The 13,484-nt window shown below is 31.4% G+C and overlaps 2 protein-coding genes across 4 annotated transcripts; one reads left to right on the top strand and one right to left on the bottom strand.

The window, feature by feature from the left end:
* The first annotated feature begins 1,831 nt into the window (after positions 1 to 1,831).
* LOC108331994 (5'-adenylylsulfate reductase-like 4) lies at positions 1,832 to 5,664 on the top strand. The gene is made up of 4 exons (XM_052875835.1): positions 1,832 to 2,412; positions 2,518 to 2,705; positions 2,787 to 2,911; positions 4,760 to 5,664. Exons 1-4 carry the CDS (start codon positions 2,206 to 2,208, stop codon positions 5,200 to 5,202), a joined length of 963 nt encoding a protein of 320 aa, XP_052731795.1. The 5' UTR covers positions 1,832 to 2,205; the 3' UTR covers positions 5,203 to 5,664.
* A 2,184-nt stretch (positions 5,665 to 7,848) lies between these two features.
* On the bottom strand, positions 7,849 to 11,262 carry LOC108330640 (probable protein phosphatase 2C 10). Of its 3 annotated transcripts, none has more exons than XM_017565135.2 (6): positions 10,990 to 11,262; positions 10,733 to 10,880; positions 9,854 to 10,093; positions 9,467 to 9,743; positions 8,458 to 8,612; positions 7,849 to 8,363 (listed from the first exon to the last, which is right to left on the bottom strand). In XM_017565135.2, the coding sequence occupies exons 2-6, from the start codon at positions 10,769 to 10,771 to the stop codon at positions 8,226 to 8,228; spliced, it is 849 nt and encodes a 282-aa protein (XP_017420624.2). In that variant the 5' UTR covers positions 10,772 to 10,880; positions 10,990 to 11,262; the 3' UTR covers positions 7,849 to 8,225. The 3 variants fall into 3 exon arrangements, with proteins under 3 accessions (XP_017420624.2, XP_052731793.1, XP_017420623.2); XM_052875833.1 differs by having other exon boundaries at positions 9,854 to 10,211; positions 10,733 to 10,851; XM_017565134.2 differs by having other exon boundaries at positions 10,733 to 10,851.
* Positions 11,263 to 13,484: the final 2,222 nt, after the last annotated feature.

The following is a 13,484-nucleotide window of genomic DNA, read 5'->3' as shown; positions in this document are numbered from 1 at the left end:
GAGAAAGCCTGTCATTGGTTAAGCTGAAATTTTGCTATGGTTGTAAATGTGTTTTGATATTATTTTTCTTCTTCTCAAGTCATAGTTTTCTAGACGGTGAAGTGTTGGAAGAGTTTAATATTTGTGTTATGGTTATCTCATTTGGTGGAATTGTCCAAAATGGGTCCTAACTTCACTTATTCAACCGTTGTTAATGGTTCAATATCTTTTTTCCCAACCTTTTGTTTGTACAAATTGTTTTTAACATTTTCCTTAACAATTGCACTTAATGTGAGTTTATTCTCAAAGAACTTTAGTAGCAAAGAACCAATCAAAAGATCTGAAGATTTCGGTAAATATCAATTTCTTATTATTACTCTCGCCAAACTTTTAAAATTTATTGGTTAAATCAAAATACTTAATGCGCTACTTCGAAAAACCAATTATATATTTTCGATTGTTGTCTAACTTTGGTTTACTCTATGATGACATTCTTCCTAAGGTGTGGTAAATTCCCTTGAAAAAAATTAAGAGAATGACGATAAATAAGTGCTAAATTATTGCTTGAATTATTTAATAAAGTATTTTTTTTTTAACAATTGTTGCGCTGAATTATTTTTATTATATAGCAAAACCCTCAGGTCAAATCTAAGATGTTAAAATGGCAAGGTTGACAAGTTATGGCACCAAACCCATAAAAAATTGTATAGCTTAAGTCGCAGACTCAAAATTATTACAGTTTACCATTTTAAACCTGAATGAAATATAATTAGCGTAAGAGGGAGAAAATAAAGGATTCTAATAGTTAGGGGTCACAGAACGTGTCAAATAACATGTATGAAATTGAGGTAAATGATTTTAGATGTGTTGTATCGTTGGAAGTTCAAATGTTGTTCAAAAAGCGAGTTCTGATTTGTCTAAACTGATCGAAAGGTATTTAAAAAAAGTATTATGATATTGAAATTAACTTTCCGTTTGATAGATTATGATAATAAATACACATAATTTATTTTCTTATCTCAAATCTTTATTTATAAGTCTTTTAATTAATGTTAACATAATTATGATTCAATTGTAAGTAATTATATTTTACTATTAAGTTGATCAGTTTAAAAGTAAATTTATTATGAGACTATGATCTTCATAATTTCTAATTTATGGTTGATCGATTTATTTGGTGAACAATTGAGTTTGTTGTCCTACTCATTGAATTGGTGATTGATTATCTAAGCTGATACATGATTAGCTGACATTTTTTATGACTAATCAATTTTTGATAATTTGTGCTTTAGAATGTGGAATGTGAACTTTGAAATGATGTATAATCAATTGACCTGTTTAGTAATTGACCGTGTTTACGAATTTGGTGATTAGTCAATAACTAACTAAATAGTCATGTGATACAATATGTAATAAATAAATAACTATTTAAAAATAACAAATAAATATTATATTTAAATTTAATATATTATTTTTGCACTTATTAAAATAGGGCTTATAATAATTGGTGGTTTGTTTAAGTTTTGCGTATTTAATTTTACGAAGTAAAATTATATATATTATTTGATGCCATAAGGCGTAGACTGTAATACATCTTCTCGTGTTTGTGAATCACAACAAATAAAAACTTATCTTGTTTTGAACCCACCACGTGCTAGATATTCATATATGAGAGTAAAATTTTCTGAGCTGCAAGACACTGTTAGTATGATAAAATGAAATCTTGCATAATTGACATTTATTAAGAAAAAAAAAAGTAAAATTGACTTATTTAAAATTATGGTTTAGCTTATATAAAATTAACAAGTAAAATTGATTTAGAATATTGTTAGGATTGTGTTTTATCTAATAAAAGAAAGAAAGAGAAGTGGTAGGAGCGTGGAACGCAAAGGCGATGAAGCAAAGAAGAAGAGTTAGGGTTGAGTCGTCTGATTCTGATTCAGCTGTGAGTGTGCCAAAAGGTAAATGGTAATGCCATTCCCATTGCCACCACCATCACCGATCACTCTCCTCTCTCTCCCTAATTAAAACAAAATAGAAAAATTAAAATAAAGAAAAAAGCGTCCACTAAGGTTGAGGCACGTCACCCATCTCTCCCTTCACCTCGCTCATCTCAAATCCATGCTTCGGAATTAGGGTTTCCATTTGGATTTTGTTCTTCTGCTCTGTTCTGCTCAGCTCTGCTCACTCCCTTAAGGGGAAACGGGGAAAGGGAAAGGGATAAGGATGAGGGTTTGGGGATCGGAGATCGTCTTCGCCGTGTTGCTCTGTGGGACCCTCTCTTCCACCGCTCAACCGCATCATCAAAGGTTTTCTCATACCACCACCACCGCCACAGTCTGTCCCGTTCATTCCCTTCTCGATTTCGTCTTAGGGTTTCCAGATTCCACATGCCCTCTTCCCGATTCTCTTGGATCCATTGCCGTCACCGAGGTAGTTCTTCCTCTTTTCCTTTCTTTCTCTTCTAATGTATTATTGTAATTTTTCGATTACAGTATTTGTATTTAGTTATTGAAGCTTTGCATTGCTTATGAGCAGGGAGATGAGGTTTCTTTGCAGAAGGCGCTGAATATGGTTCACAAGAATAATCACGAGTATGTGGCTGTGCTCTTCTATGCGTCGTGGTGCCCTTTCTCGCGCGTGTTTAGACCGGTTTTCTCCGTACTCTCTGCACTGCACCCTTCCATTCCTCATTTTTCTATTGAAGAATCCTCGGTTAGGCCGAGGTTTGTTTATTGCGTTTTTGCCTTCGTTTCTTTCTTTTGTTTGTGTATTCTTTCAATTGAGTGCCTATGCGATTCTTGCAGCATACTGTCCAAATATGGTGTCCATGGTTTCCCTACACTGTTCATTTTGAATTCTACCATGCGGGTTCGGTACCATGGTTCTCGGACACTTGCTTCGCTCATTGGTTTCTACAATGATGTTACCGGTGAGGCACACTATTTTTTTACCACTCCTTATCCATGCATTGGGATTTGTGTGCTGTCTTCTAGTGTACATTCAACTTTTAATTGAGATTCGCACATGTTAACTCATTCAATTCACAATGGGGTTTTAATTAAATTTGATCATAGTGATTAATCCGTATATAAAGGTTCCAAAATCTACATCAAAGCACAAGCATGATTACGATAACATCTGATTTCCGAACATGATCCCATGAAAGATTGGAGAGATTTATTTGACACAAAAGGAGATAGGTTGTATTCAATTTGTTGAATCATGTAGACAGTTTGGTTTTGGTTTTAAGATTAAATTTTAATATTCAATCATTGGCATACTTTGGCTGTGGCTTATTGTATTGTACTACATTAAAAGAATCTGTAAATTTTATCACCGTTTCTTTCATGTGAAAGGGGGAGGCCTTTGTGTCTCGAGGGTGTGGTGGCATAAAAAGTCAACATGCCATAAAAGAATCTATGAGAACTTCAAAATACTAGGGAATTTTAACCTATGTGGCTAGGCCCAGAAACCACAGTAAAATTTGATTGATGAGAGACTTTGGCCATACCTTATTTAGTCTTTTACTACAATCAAGTGATTACTATGTATTTCACTTGAAGGGAAACTGTTGCATTGCAGCTTGGGAGTGCAGGCGTGAAATGCTTAGATACTGAATGGAGTACTCCAGAATCAGGAGTTTTAAATTGCAGGGGATATGGTCAATCCCATAGGCCACGGTGTAGAAGAATAAGTTAGAAAATACAAACACTAAAAAACACATAATGCTGCTGCTCTCAATCATGATGATTCTGAGATTGAAGAAGCCATGGTTACATGGTGATTGTGGCACTAGAGGTTGGATAAGGTGTTACGTGTATTTAGCAAGGAAGATGTCATTTTTCTATGATAATGTGTCAAAAATGTTTTGTTGAGTTTTGGACTTTGCTAGAGCATCTCCATTGCAGGGGTCTCATACACTGGGTTATAAGATTAAGACCTATGTCTTATAAGATCTCCCCATTGGAGTATGTTGACATTGCATAAAAGAATCTAAGTTCTTAAATAAGACCTTGGTCATGAGAATAAAAAAATATTTTTTTTATATCTTTCAAATATACACTTTAGCCAACAACCAAATAAAACGTTAATGAGAGTGTGGGTCTAAGATTCTTGCATTGGAGTAAAAATTGCAAAAGGGTCTTGAAAGTGATGGGGTATAGTGGAACCCCCAAAAGTTAAATTTAGATCTCGTAGAGTGACTCCTGTAATACAAAATGCTCTATGATCCGGTTCGTTGTACTTAGATTAACATTGTCCAACAAGTCGTCACCACATTTACTGACACTAACACCCTTGTTGTCAGCACTACCACCAACATAACTTTAAACTAAAATTTAGGAAAAACGAACTTTTAAAACTAAATATCCTAATCTAAGACCTACTTTCTAAAAACTAAAGATTGATTGTAGTTTATAAATTTTTGAAACTTTCAATTAAAAACCATCCTTAATGTGACCTAAGAGAGGGTTGAAGAGGTTGTTGATTTTAAAACTTTGCTCTTTGGGGTAGGAAATTTAGATTCTTTATTTTTGGTTAAAAACCCCAATGAAAATTCCTAGCATTTTGGAAGTTCTTTTTTAATATCCAGGAGAGACATTGTGGTAAATCATTTTTGCTGTCCCAAGTACGTTACCTCTTTTAAGTGGTTTGATAAAAAACAAGATTTTGTAGTTCTGTTATGCCGTAGCACATCCTTTTCCATTTTTTTTTGCAGTATCACATTTTATTTTCCTTATTTTGTTGTATTTAGTTCATTATTTGGCTGTCATTGTAGGGATTAGGATTGATTCACTTGATCAACTATCACTTGAGAAAATTGGTCGTTCTTCCACTGATAAAAGTCATGGTAACACCGAGCCAGAAAGTTGTCCATTTTCATGGGCTAGATCTCCAGAAAATTTACTGCGGCAGGAAACGTATTTGGCTCTGGCCACTACGTTTGTGGTTTTGAGATTACTATACTACTTTTTTCCTACGCTGCTTATATGTATTCAATTTGCTTGGAGAAGGGTCATCCAAAATATTAGATTAGGGAGCTTACTAGAGCATCCTTTGATTTATTTGAAGCGGCTAATACAGTCTTTTAACTGCTTGAAAGAGCCGTGCAAGAGAAGTAATCTGCAGGAAGGAGCAATGAATGCTAGAGCATGGGCATCCAAGTCCCTAGCCACCGTTTCAATCGGAGAGGAAAGTAGCAGCCGCGGGATGCACCAATGAGTTGATTTTACCTAGCGGATGTCCTTGAAATATTGGAGATTTGAATATACCGTATGAAAGTCTTGGCTGCAAGTTCTGCCATGTACTTTTCTTTCATGATCTTCTCTTCTCACCCTTGGATCTTGTGCTTAGTGAGGTCAATTATGTTACTGAATAATGTAATCGACCCTTAAATGTCCAATATGACCAAGAAATACTTCATTCAGCATTCTTGAAGATTGAGACTTACATGTGTATAGTTTAAATGTAGCAACTCGAGCTGAAATCTGCAATTCTTTGACTTGTAGGTTTTCTTGAAGGTCAAATCTTTTGATCATCAGTTCATAAATTTATTTTTGTTGGGAATGAAATGATTGTAAATCCCGCATAATACTTATTTTGATGCATTGTTGATGTACTCGGTGCGTGTTATTTGTAGTTCAAAAATAATAAGATTGGTGGTAAGCTGATTAAATTGTCATATATAGAAGTAATTTATATCAGATTCTTCAGCAGTCTCTTTGATTCCTTTCCCCAGGAGAAACTATTGATATTTACGAAAGAGACTGAACGAGTCAGCGCACTTTATAAACATTTGCATTTGCAATCTGATGTGATTAAACTACGTATTGCATTTAGTGTCATCGTTTATAATCCGCAAACAGAAAATGTGAGTGAAAGCAAAGTTTCCTGCAAATTTATATCATTGTATCATAGCATGTTGATTATCTCCATAGTGGAATTACAGAGTAAAAAAAAGGATTCCGGGCTAAGATCGACGAAAAACAAAAATTTATTCTATTTATTAGAACATCTAAAAAGTTATTTTTTTATTAATTTTAGTGAAATCAGAAAACATGAAACATAAAAAAAATTCTAGGAAGTTATTAGTAGAAGAATGTTACTATCAAGTGAGAATAATAAGATCTTTTTTATCCCTTCATTTTCTTAAGGATTTCATAAAAAATCAAGACAGATTCATTTGCATTCGTGATGAAATAAAATTTTACCGTTTTAAGATGATTTTCATTAATTAGATTTTGTAAGAGTTTGTTCTTCATTGTATATGTCGCCCGCCTTCAAGTGAAGTTTATATGAAAGAAAAGTTAACAAAACACTCAAAATTAATGAACCGCCTTTTTCAGGTTAGTTCCAGTGCTAGGATTAATAACAGTAATATCAACCTTCATGCGATGCTATAAGTTTAGTATTGCCAATTATGATTGTAGGTTCGTTTGCTTCAGAATATATATATATATATATATATATATATATATATATATATATATATATATATATATATATATATATATATATTTTAAAATATCAACCGTACAAATTATTAATTGTTTTACTTCTAAGATGATTGTTATACAAATTAATAAATTTATCACACGTGATAAATTTATTCCTCATTCGGCATGCCAAATCATTATAGAGAGCAATCTCAACATGTTAAAATCGAATATACTGCAGCACTTCCCTAAAAATACATTAAAAAAAAGGAAAGTAATAAAAATAAAGTGGATTATCATTCCAAAATTCACTCATGAAAAATTTATATAAAGAAAAGTCAAATTTGTCTTTAACAATTGATTAAAAAAATGGTTAATAAATTATTAGCCAGTTTGTATATTAATGATAGGATAAATTACGTTTACATCATCAAAACAATGCATAGATTAAGTATTCCAATTAAATTGATAAAATTAATTTTGAACGGTTGAATATAATTAGGATGTATCTTAATATTAATGGTGAAATTGATTTCAGATATTTGCCGAAGTTTCAAAACCCCCATGACATTTCAAATAAAACCACGAACAACATATTTTATGTTATGTTGATGTTTTTCAAAGCCTTTAATTTGTAAACTAAAGGGAAGGTTTGTCAGAGACTTTTGTTTAAGTAATAAATATAAAAATGTTACATTGAAGAGTAGGATATGAATATAAAGGTTTATTTATTATATTTGCTTTCAATTTTATCAGTGTAAGTTTATTGATTTTATAATAATATATTAAAAAAATGAAAAGGATTTCTGGTTAGTTGATAGTATACAAAAGAAAAAAAAAGTCTCTTTAAAACTTTTTTTTATAACTTTTTTATAACAATATGTGATAATTTGTGATTGATCTATTTCAAATATACGAGCCAATAAAACAGTGACACGTAATCTTTTATAAAAAAGTTGTTAAAATATTATTGATCTATACAAAACTTTACATTAATAGTGATAACATGTGAACTTTAAACCATTTCCCTATTTGAGCACTTTCGCGAAAAGGGTGAGTTCAATACTCGCACATAAGGTACAGCTTTAGCCATACCAGTGAAACATTTGACTAACATGTTCAAAAATCTTTTAAGCAATCATACAATACAGAAAACAAGGTTTAAAAGAACATGACACTTAAGAAATATAATTTTCAGGAAAGATAAAAAACATTATGAATACCAAACGCCATGATAATTAATCTCAGTTTTGGTGTTCATTATTTTTTGTGTGGCAATGGAATGTCCTCATATTTTAGTTTTCACATGCACTAAGAATCAAAGATGTTTTTGTTCATTGAATGACAGTCTTTAAAAGACGAAGCTGGGAACCTATCATTTGAAAAAAAATGGAACAAAGGAAAAAGGGTTGATGTCTATCAAAGAATGTGGAATACAACCGTGAATAGGACCAATCATCCTAGCACTCACTATACCCCAATCGATAACTAAAAGCATATTCGTCTTTTACACAGCCGCTAGGTCTTTTATGAAGAATCAAAAGACAATATACAGCAGACTCTGAGCAATCACACTTTTGCAGAAACAAATGAAAAACATTCTCAAACCACAAAATCTGATAAAAGAAAGCAATTTTAGAGCTTGATAAACCCTTCTATTTTCCATGGAAAATTACCTATTCAGAAAAGTTAAGGACTAACCCAAACATCATGTAATATATGTTGTTTGGTCTGGACCATTTCATAGATGTACCTTTATTGCTTGCTATAAACTGCACCCCAATAGGACACTTGGTTTGAAAGATACCATCACCTGAATTTAACCACAACACAAGATATATCATCTTTACTATCTCTTTTTAATGCTTCAGCAGTAAGTTGCTTAGCTGCCTTCTGTGGGTCTTTCGATCTTCTAGCAATATCCACAGCGTCTTGATTTGTCATTACCTGGTTTATCACATGCGAATAAAGTCTTGTTTCGATTTTATATTGAACTTCTAAAAGCTAGAACCATGAAAACAACAATACACTATTGTTTCACCTTCCAAAGTCCATCACTTGCAATTATTAGAATCTCAGTATCAACATCTATGTCAGTGTTCTGCACGTCAGGGTCTGATCGCAAATGTGACTTGAGACTCTTGTCACCAAATGCTCGAGAAACAGCAAGTTGTCCATTTACTCTAGGCACATCACCTTGCATCACCATCATTAATGTTACATTGAGTATCTATGTTATGGTGACTTTGTGCTGTCAAAAGTGTAGTCTCACTAAAACCACAAGCATTCAGTAACCACTATTTTAGTGGTGATTTCACAGTCAAGACAAAAAATATTAAGTTCATTGGTGTTGTTGCAGTTCTTTGATATTAGCACTTGAATACAGTTAATTTCCATCAGTAAAAATCTCTTGACTTTTGGACATATGGTTACAGGAAAATAAAGAAAAAGAAAATTTCTTAGAAACCTTTTATGGAATGCTTACAAATTTGTAAGAAATTACTTTTCTATTTGGATACTTCAGGAATTACTTCCATAACCTCCCCACAGCCCCGTAAAAGGAAAAATTAGATCAAATAAGGGTACAACAAACTTTCATGTTAAAATAGAAAGCTCCTACCACGCAAAATTCTTTTCCAAGTAAAACAGCAGTCACAAAGCAGTATGCAATCTACAGAAGACCATAAAAAAATGTGCACTCGAATTTAGTTGTGATTTATAAAAGTACTTGAACTCATATACTTTCAAATTCATTCTATAGCATATTAAATGACTAGAATTCAGAAAGAGAATCACAAACTAAGGAGAATATTGTTCTGCAAGGTTAATTAATCTAATTGCTTGAATTCATCGTTAATTTGCTTTGTCTTATTTGACATCAAAAGACAAATTCAAGCCCCTTCTCTAGAGTATAATAATAATAGTGAGAAGACACTCTTTCTACCATCAAATGGGAGCTACAAATTAAACAAAAAGTGAAGATCCATACAAGAATGCAAAGGCACATAGACTCCAAAAATTGAAATATTGGAATGGAAGCTTTAAAGTACCTGGCAAATTAGAGACAAAGCCACCTCTATTCTCAATGCTGCCTCGTTCCATGTTTGGCTCGTGGTCTATAGTCATTTGTAAAGCTTGACCTTTTCTAGAAAGAACAGCTCGTGAGTCTCCAACATTAGCTATCCATAACCTTCGCCCATTGATCAATATAGCAGTTACGGCTGTTGATCCACCACGCCCAAGGTCAGAACTGTTTGATAGAATTTCCTGATCTGTGATCTCGTAAGCTTTTGAGATGGAAAGAGTGGGGTCTTCCCAAAATTCCTCCTGGGGTATTAGATGAATTAGAACAACGTAACAATTCCACTCTGAATTTTGATCTCAAATACTGAAAATATATTCATTATTTTTCAGAACACGAAAGAGTTTCAACCAACCTCCCGCAGAATGTTGGTAAACAAATGTTTCTGTAAGTAGGCAGGCACACGGTCACCCAAATGGCCATCATAGATAGCAAATAAACCCAATTCATTGTCTTTTATCTGAGCAAACTTGGCAACATGATAATCCTCCATTGGGTGATTAGCTTTCCCTTTTACAAGGCTGAAACCATACTTTATTGAGCCTTCATGATTTTTCCCCTTACCAGTGCTGGATGAAGAACGTGCTGCTACAAGCTGTAAAGCAACCAACACAAAGATATTGAATAGTCCTGCTAGTACAGGTGACATATGTAGAAGGTAGGATAAGTATTTGATTGCATAACAAAGCCGCCTTCATTGCATTAACAACCCCCTATCAAACACAAATAGAACCTTTCAGAGTTCTTGGAATGACCAAACAAAAAAATGTTTTATTGGATGCATCTTCACGCTAAATTAAAAACTTCTAGGCTAGTTGTCTTCTAAAATTAATCACTGAATCAGTTTATTTCCTGGTCATCCCAAAAGACAGATTTCTAATCCCAATAAAAACGAGGATGCAGACAAAACATGCGTAGGATAACAAATTTACATTACCAGGCAAGCAAATTTGATACACTAAAATTCTAGATTCAGACAGGGCAGACTGACAGGAAAGAGTGAACCGCTCTCCTTCCAAATACAACAAATACAGGATTCCAACATAAGTATTGTAACGCAATAATGAAGAATTCACAACACTGAAATTTGGTCAGATAATTCGAGTTTCCCCCGAAGCCAGTGACCAACAAAAAGTAGGAACACAGCCATATAGTTTCCACCAAACTCAATATACAACATATAACGTTTCAAGCGTAAGCTCGAGACTACTAAGAGCACAAGTTACATTCTTACCTGAGAGTAGGAAGCCTTAAAACAGCACAACTTATCCATGAATGAAAAGAATGAAAATTTGAGCAGCTACTTCAACCAATTCTCAGCACAAACCCACTTCCGGGTTCCGGAATCACAATCTGTATGATAAAAGAACCCAAAGACAATTCTAAAAAAAAACAGAATTTTCAAGAACAACCCGAAACCCAGAAAAACCACTACACGAAGCAGTGACAGAAGAAAAGGAAAAAGTGAGCTAACAAGGAATCTAAGCTCACCGGTCCAATCAAAATTGAGAAAGGATTGAACTTGCAGTTGGAGTGGGATAGTCCATGCGGTTTGTCTTGGTAGTTTGCGAAAGCTGAATTACAGAAGCGAGTGAGATGAATGGGAGAGGGAGAACATAAATAAAGCAAAGTGATAAATTTTTGAAGGTTGTGTTGTGTGTGAGACAGAAAGGAATCGTATGATGCCTATGTTTGTTTCTCTGTTATGATATTATTATGTAACCGTTTCGGGAACCTTAAGCTTCTCAAAGACGAAAAAAAAAATTATACTTCTCTGTTGGCAAGGAAAAAGGGTTCAGAAGCACATACCAATGACTTCTTTCTTGTTGACTTTTCTAGTTTTCCACTATATTATAAAATAACCATATTTATTTCTTTCTTTAAAAAAGCTTAGTCAGAAATTTATTTCCCTCTTCAGAAAGAAACTATGATTCCTAATTTAAAAACCACTCGGATCCTGTAATGAATATTATATTATATTGTATCGTGTCATATTTTATTATTTTTATTATATTATTTTTTAATCTTAACATATATGTAATGGTTTTGTTTAACATTAAAGCAATTGTAAGAAAAAATTAACATTATAGTGAGACATACGCGGTTTTGCATTGTGTGTGTCTATCATTCTCCTGTTAAATACATTCCGTCGTGTTACACACTTCTTAACTTATATATCCTTTTTTATATATTTTTTAATCATTTCAGATTAACAGTTGATATATTATTGTAATTAAATAAAATATTTATGGTCTTTACAATGTCTCAAATTAACTTTAGTATTAACTTTCGTTTCTATTTAAAACTTCTGTTTTACTTTTATATGATACTGTATTCTTGTTTCCCTGTTTTAATGATAATAAAGAATAATAAATATAATTAAAAGTTTAATTATTACTATAATAGTCATTACTTTAAAAAATTAAAATTATATTTGTGGCATTTTTATTTTTTTAATTTATAGAAACATAAATTTTGGTTAATGAAAATAAAAGTGATATGGTAAGACTATAAAAAGAGTGAAAATGTTTTAAAAGAATATGTATATGTGTTTATTTTTTTTATGATCAAATTACTAAATTATTATTAAATTATAAAGTAAATATAAACATTTTTTATAATTTTGTTATAAATAATTTTTATTTATTTTCTAAATAATTTTTTATTATGGATAGTTATTTTAGTTATAAAAAAATAAATTTAAAAAAAATAGTCAAATAAAAAAAATATTTAAATTAAAAAATCAGGTAAAAGATAAATTAATGAGATAATTATTTCAATTTAAAAATTATTTTTTAAAAGGTAAAATAAAAAGAAAATGTATAAAAGAAACCTTTTTATATAATACTATAAATAAAAAATAAAATAAAAATAGCAGTATACTGATTATGAAAATATAAAAAGAATAGGTTAATGAAAATAAGAGTGATATAATGAGACTATACAAAGGGTAAAAACGGTAGAAATGATATAAAGACAAAAAACAGTTATCAAAATTGATTATAATTATTAAATTGTCATAAACTATAGATAAATAAAATATAGTTTCTTCTGCATTATGAAAATAAAAAGTCAATTAATAAAAGTAAAAGCGATACTATAAAACTATAAAAAGAAACAAAAACAAAAATATTACCAAAAGCCGTGCGTATTGTTATTATATTATAGATATTAGAGCAGTGTTTGATGTCTTACAATTTTGTAATCAACATTGATTGTAATATTTAAACTAGGGAGGTCAATGGTCAATTTGTGCTAAAACTAAATTCGTTATTTAAGGAAATTTTATAAACAGTGGTTGGTAAACCAGGAATATTTCAATGTTGGGTATTATGATTCTTGAATGTCATCAATCCTAACAACATTGTTAAAATGTGTTTATTTTTGTTATAATTAAAATAATGTTAAAAACTTTTATACAGGTTTTAAATAAGTTAAATTATTATGGTTTAAACTCAGAAACAAACAAACTAAAAGTTGTATAAATGTATATTGGTTTCAAAGTTTGGATTTTTATTAATTAATTTGAGTTGAATTTGTGAAAACTACTATCTCTATTTATATACATATGAATCATTTTTCTAAGGAAATTTATGCATATTTTTATCAACAGATTGATATTAAAATAATTTCTAAATGTTATATCAGTAAAACCGAGAAATAATTTCAGAATTTTTTATTAAAAATTAATTAAGTTGTAAATAATTGAGGTTCAAACTTTTATTATTTTATTTTTAAATAAACTAGTTAAACTTTTTTACCAACCAAGTATAAGTTTAATTTAGTGGATTCACTTACATATCATATTTTGACGCAGGCTAGTGTTTTCAAAATAGGTTAGAACCCACATATCAACTCGGCTTACCACGGTTTGTGTCATGTTGGATTTAAATAAAGTGAAACTTTTTTATACAGGTCAATTTTCAATCTAGTTTATCCGGATTGAACTCATGGTGAGCCGAGTTGATTTACCAACTTACATAATT

The sequence above is a fragment of the Vigna angularis genome, chromosome 4 (assembly GCF_016808095.1).
Source record: "Vigna angularis cultivar LongXiaoDou No.4 chromosome 4, ASM1680809v1, whole genome shotgun sequence".
NCBI lineage: Eukaryota > Viridiplantae > Streptophyta > Magnoliopsida > Fabales > Fabaceae > Vigna > Vigna angularis.
This window is presented reverse-complemented; position numbering and strand designations above follow the sequence as displayed.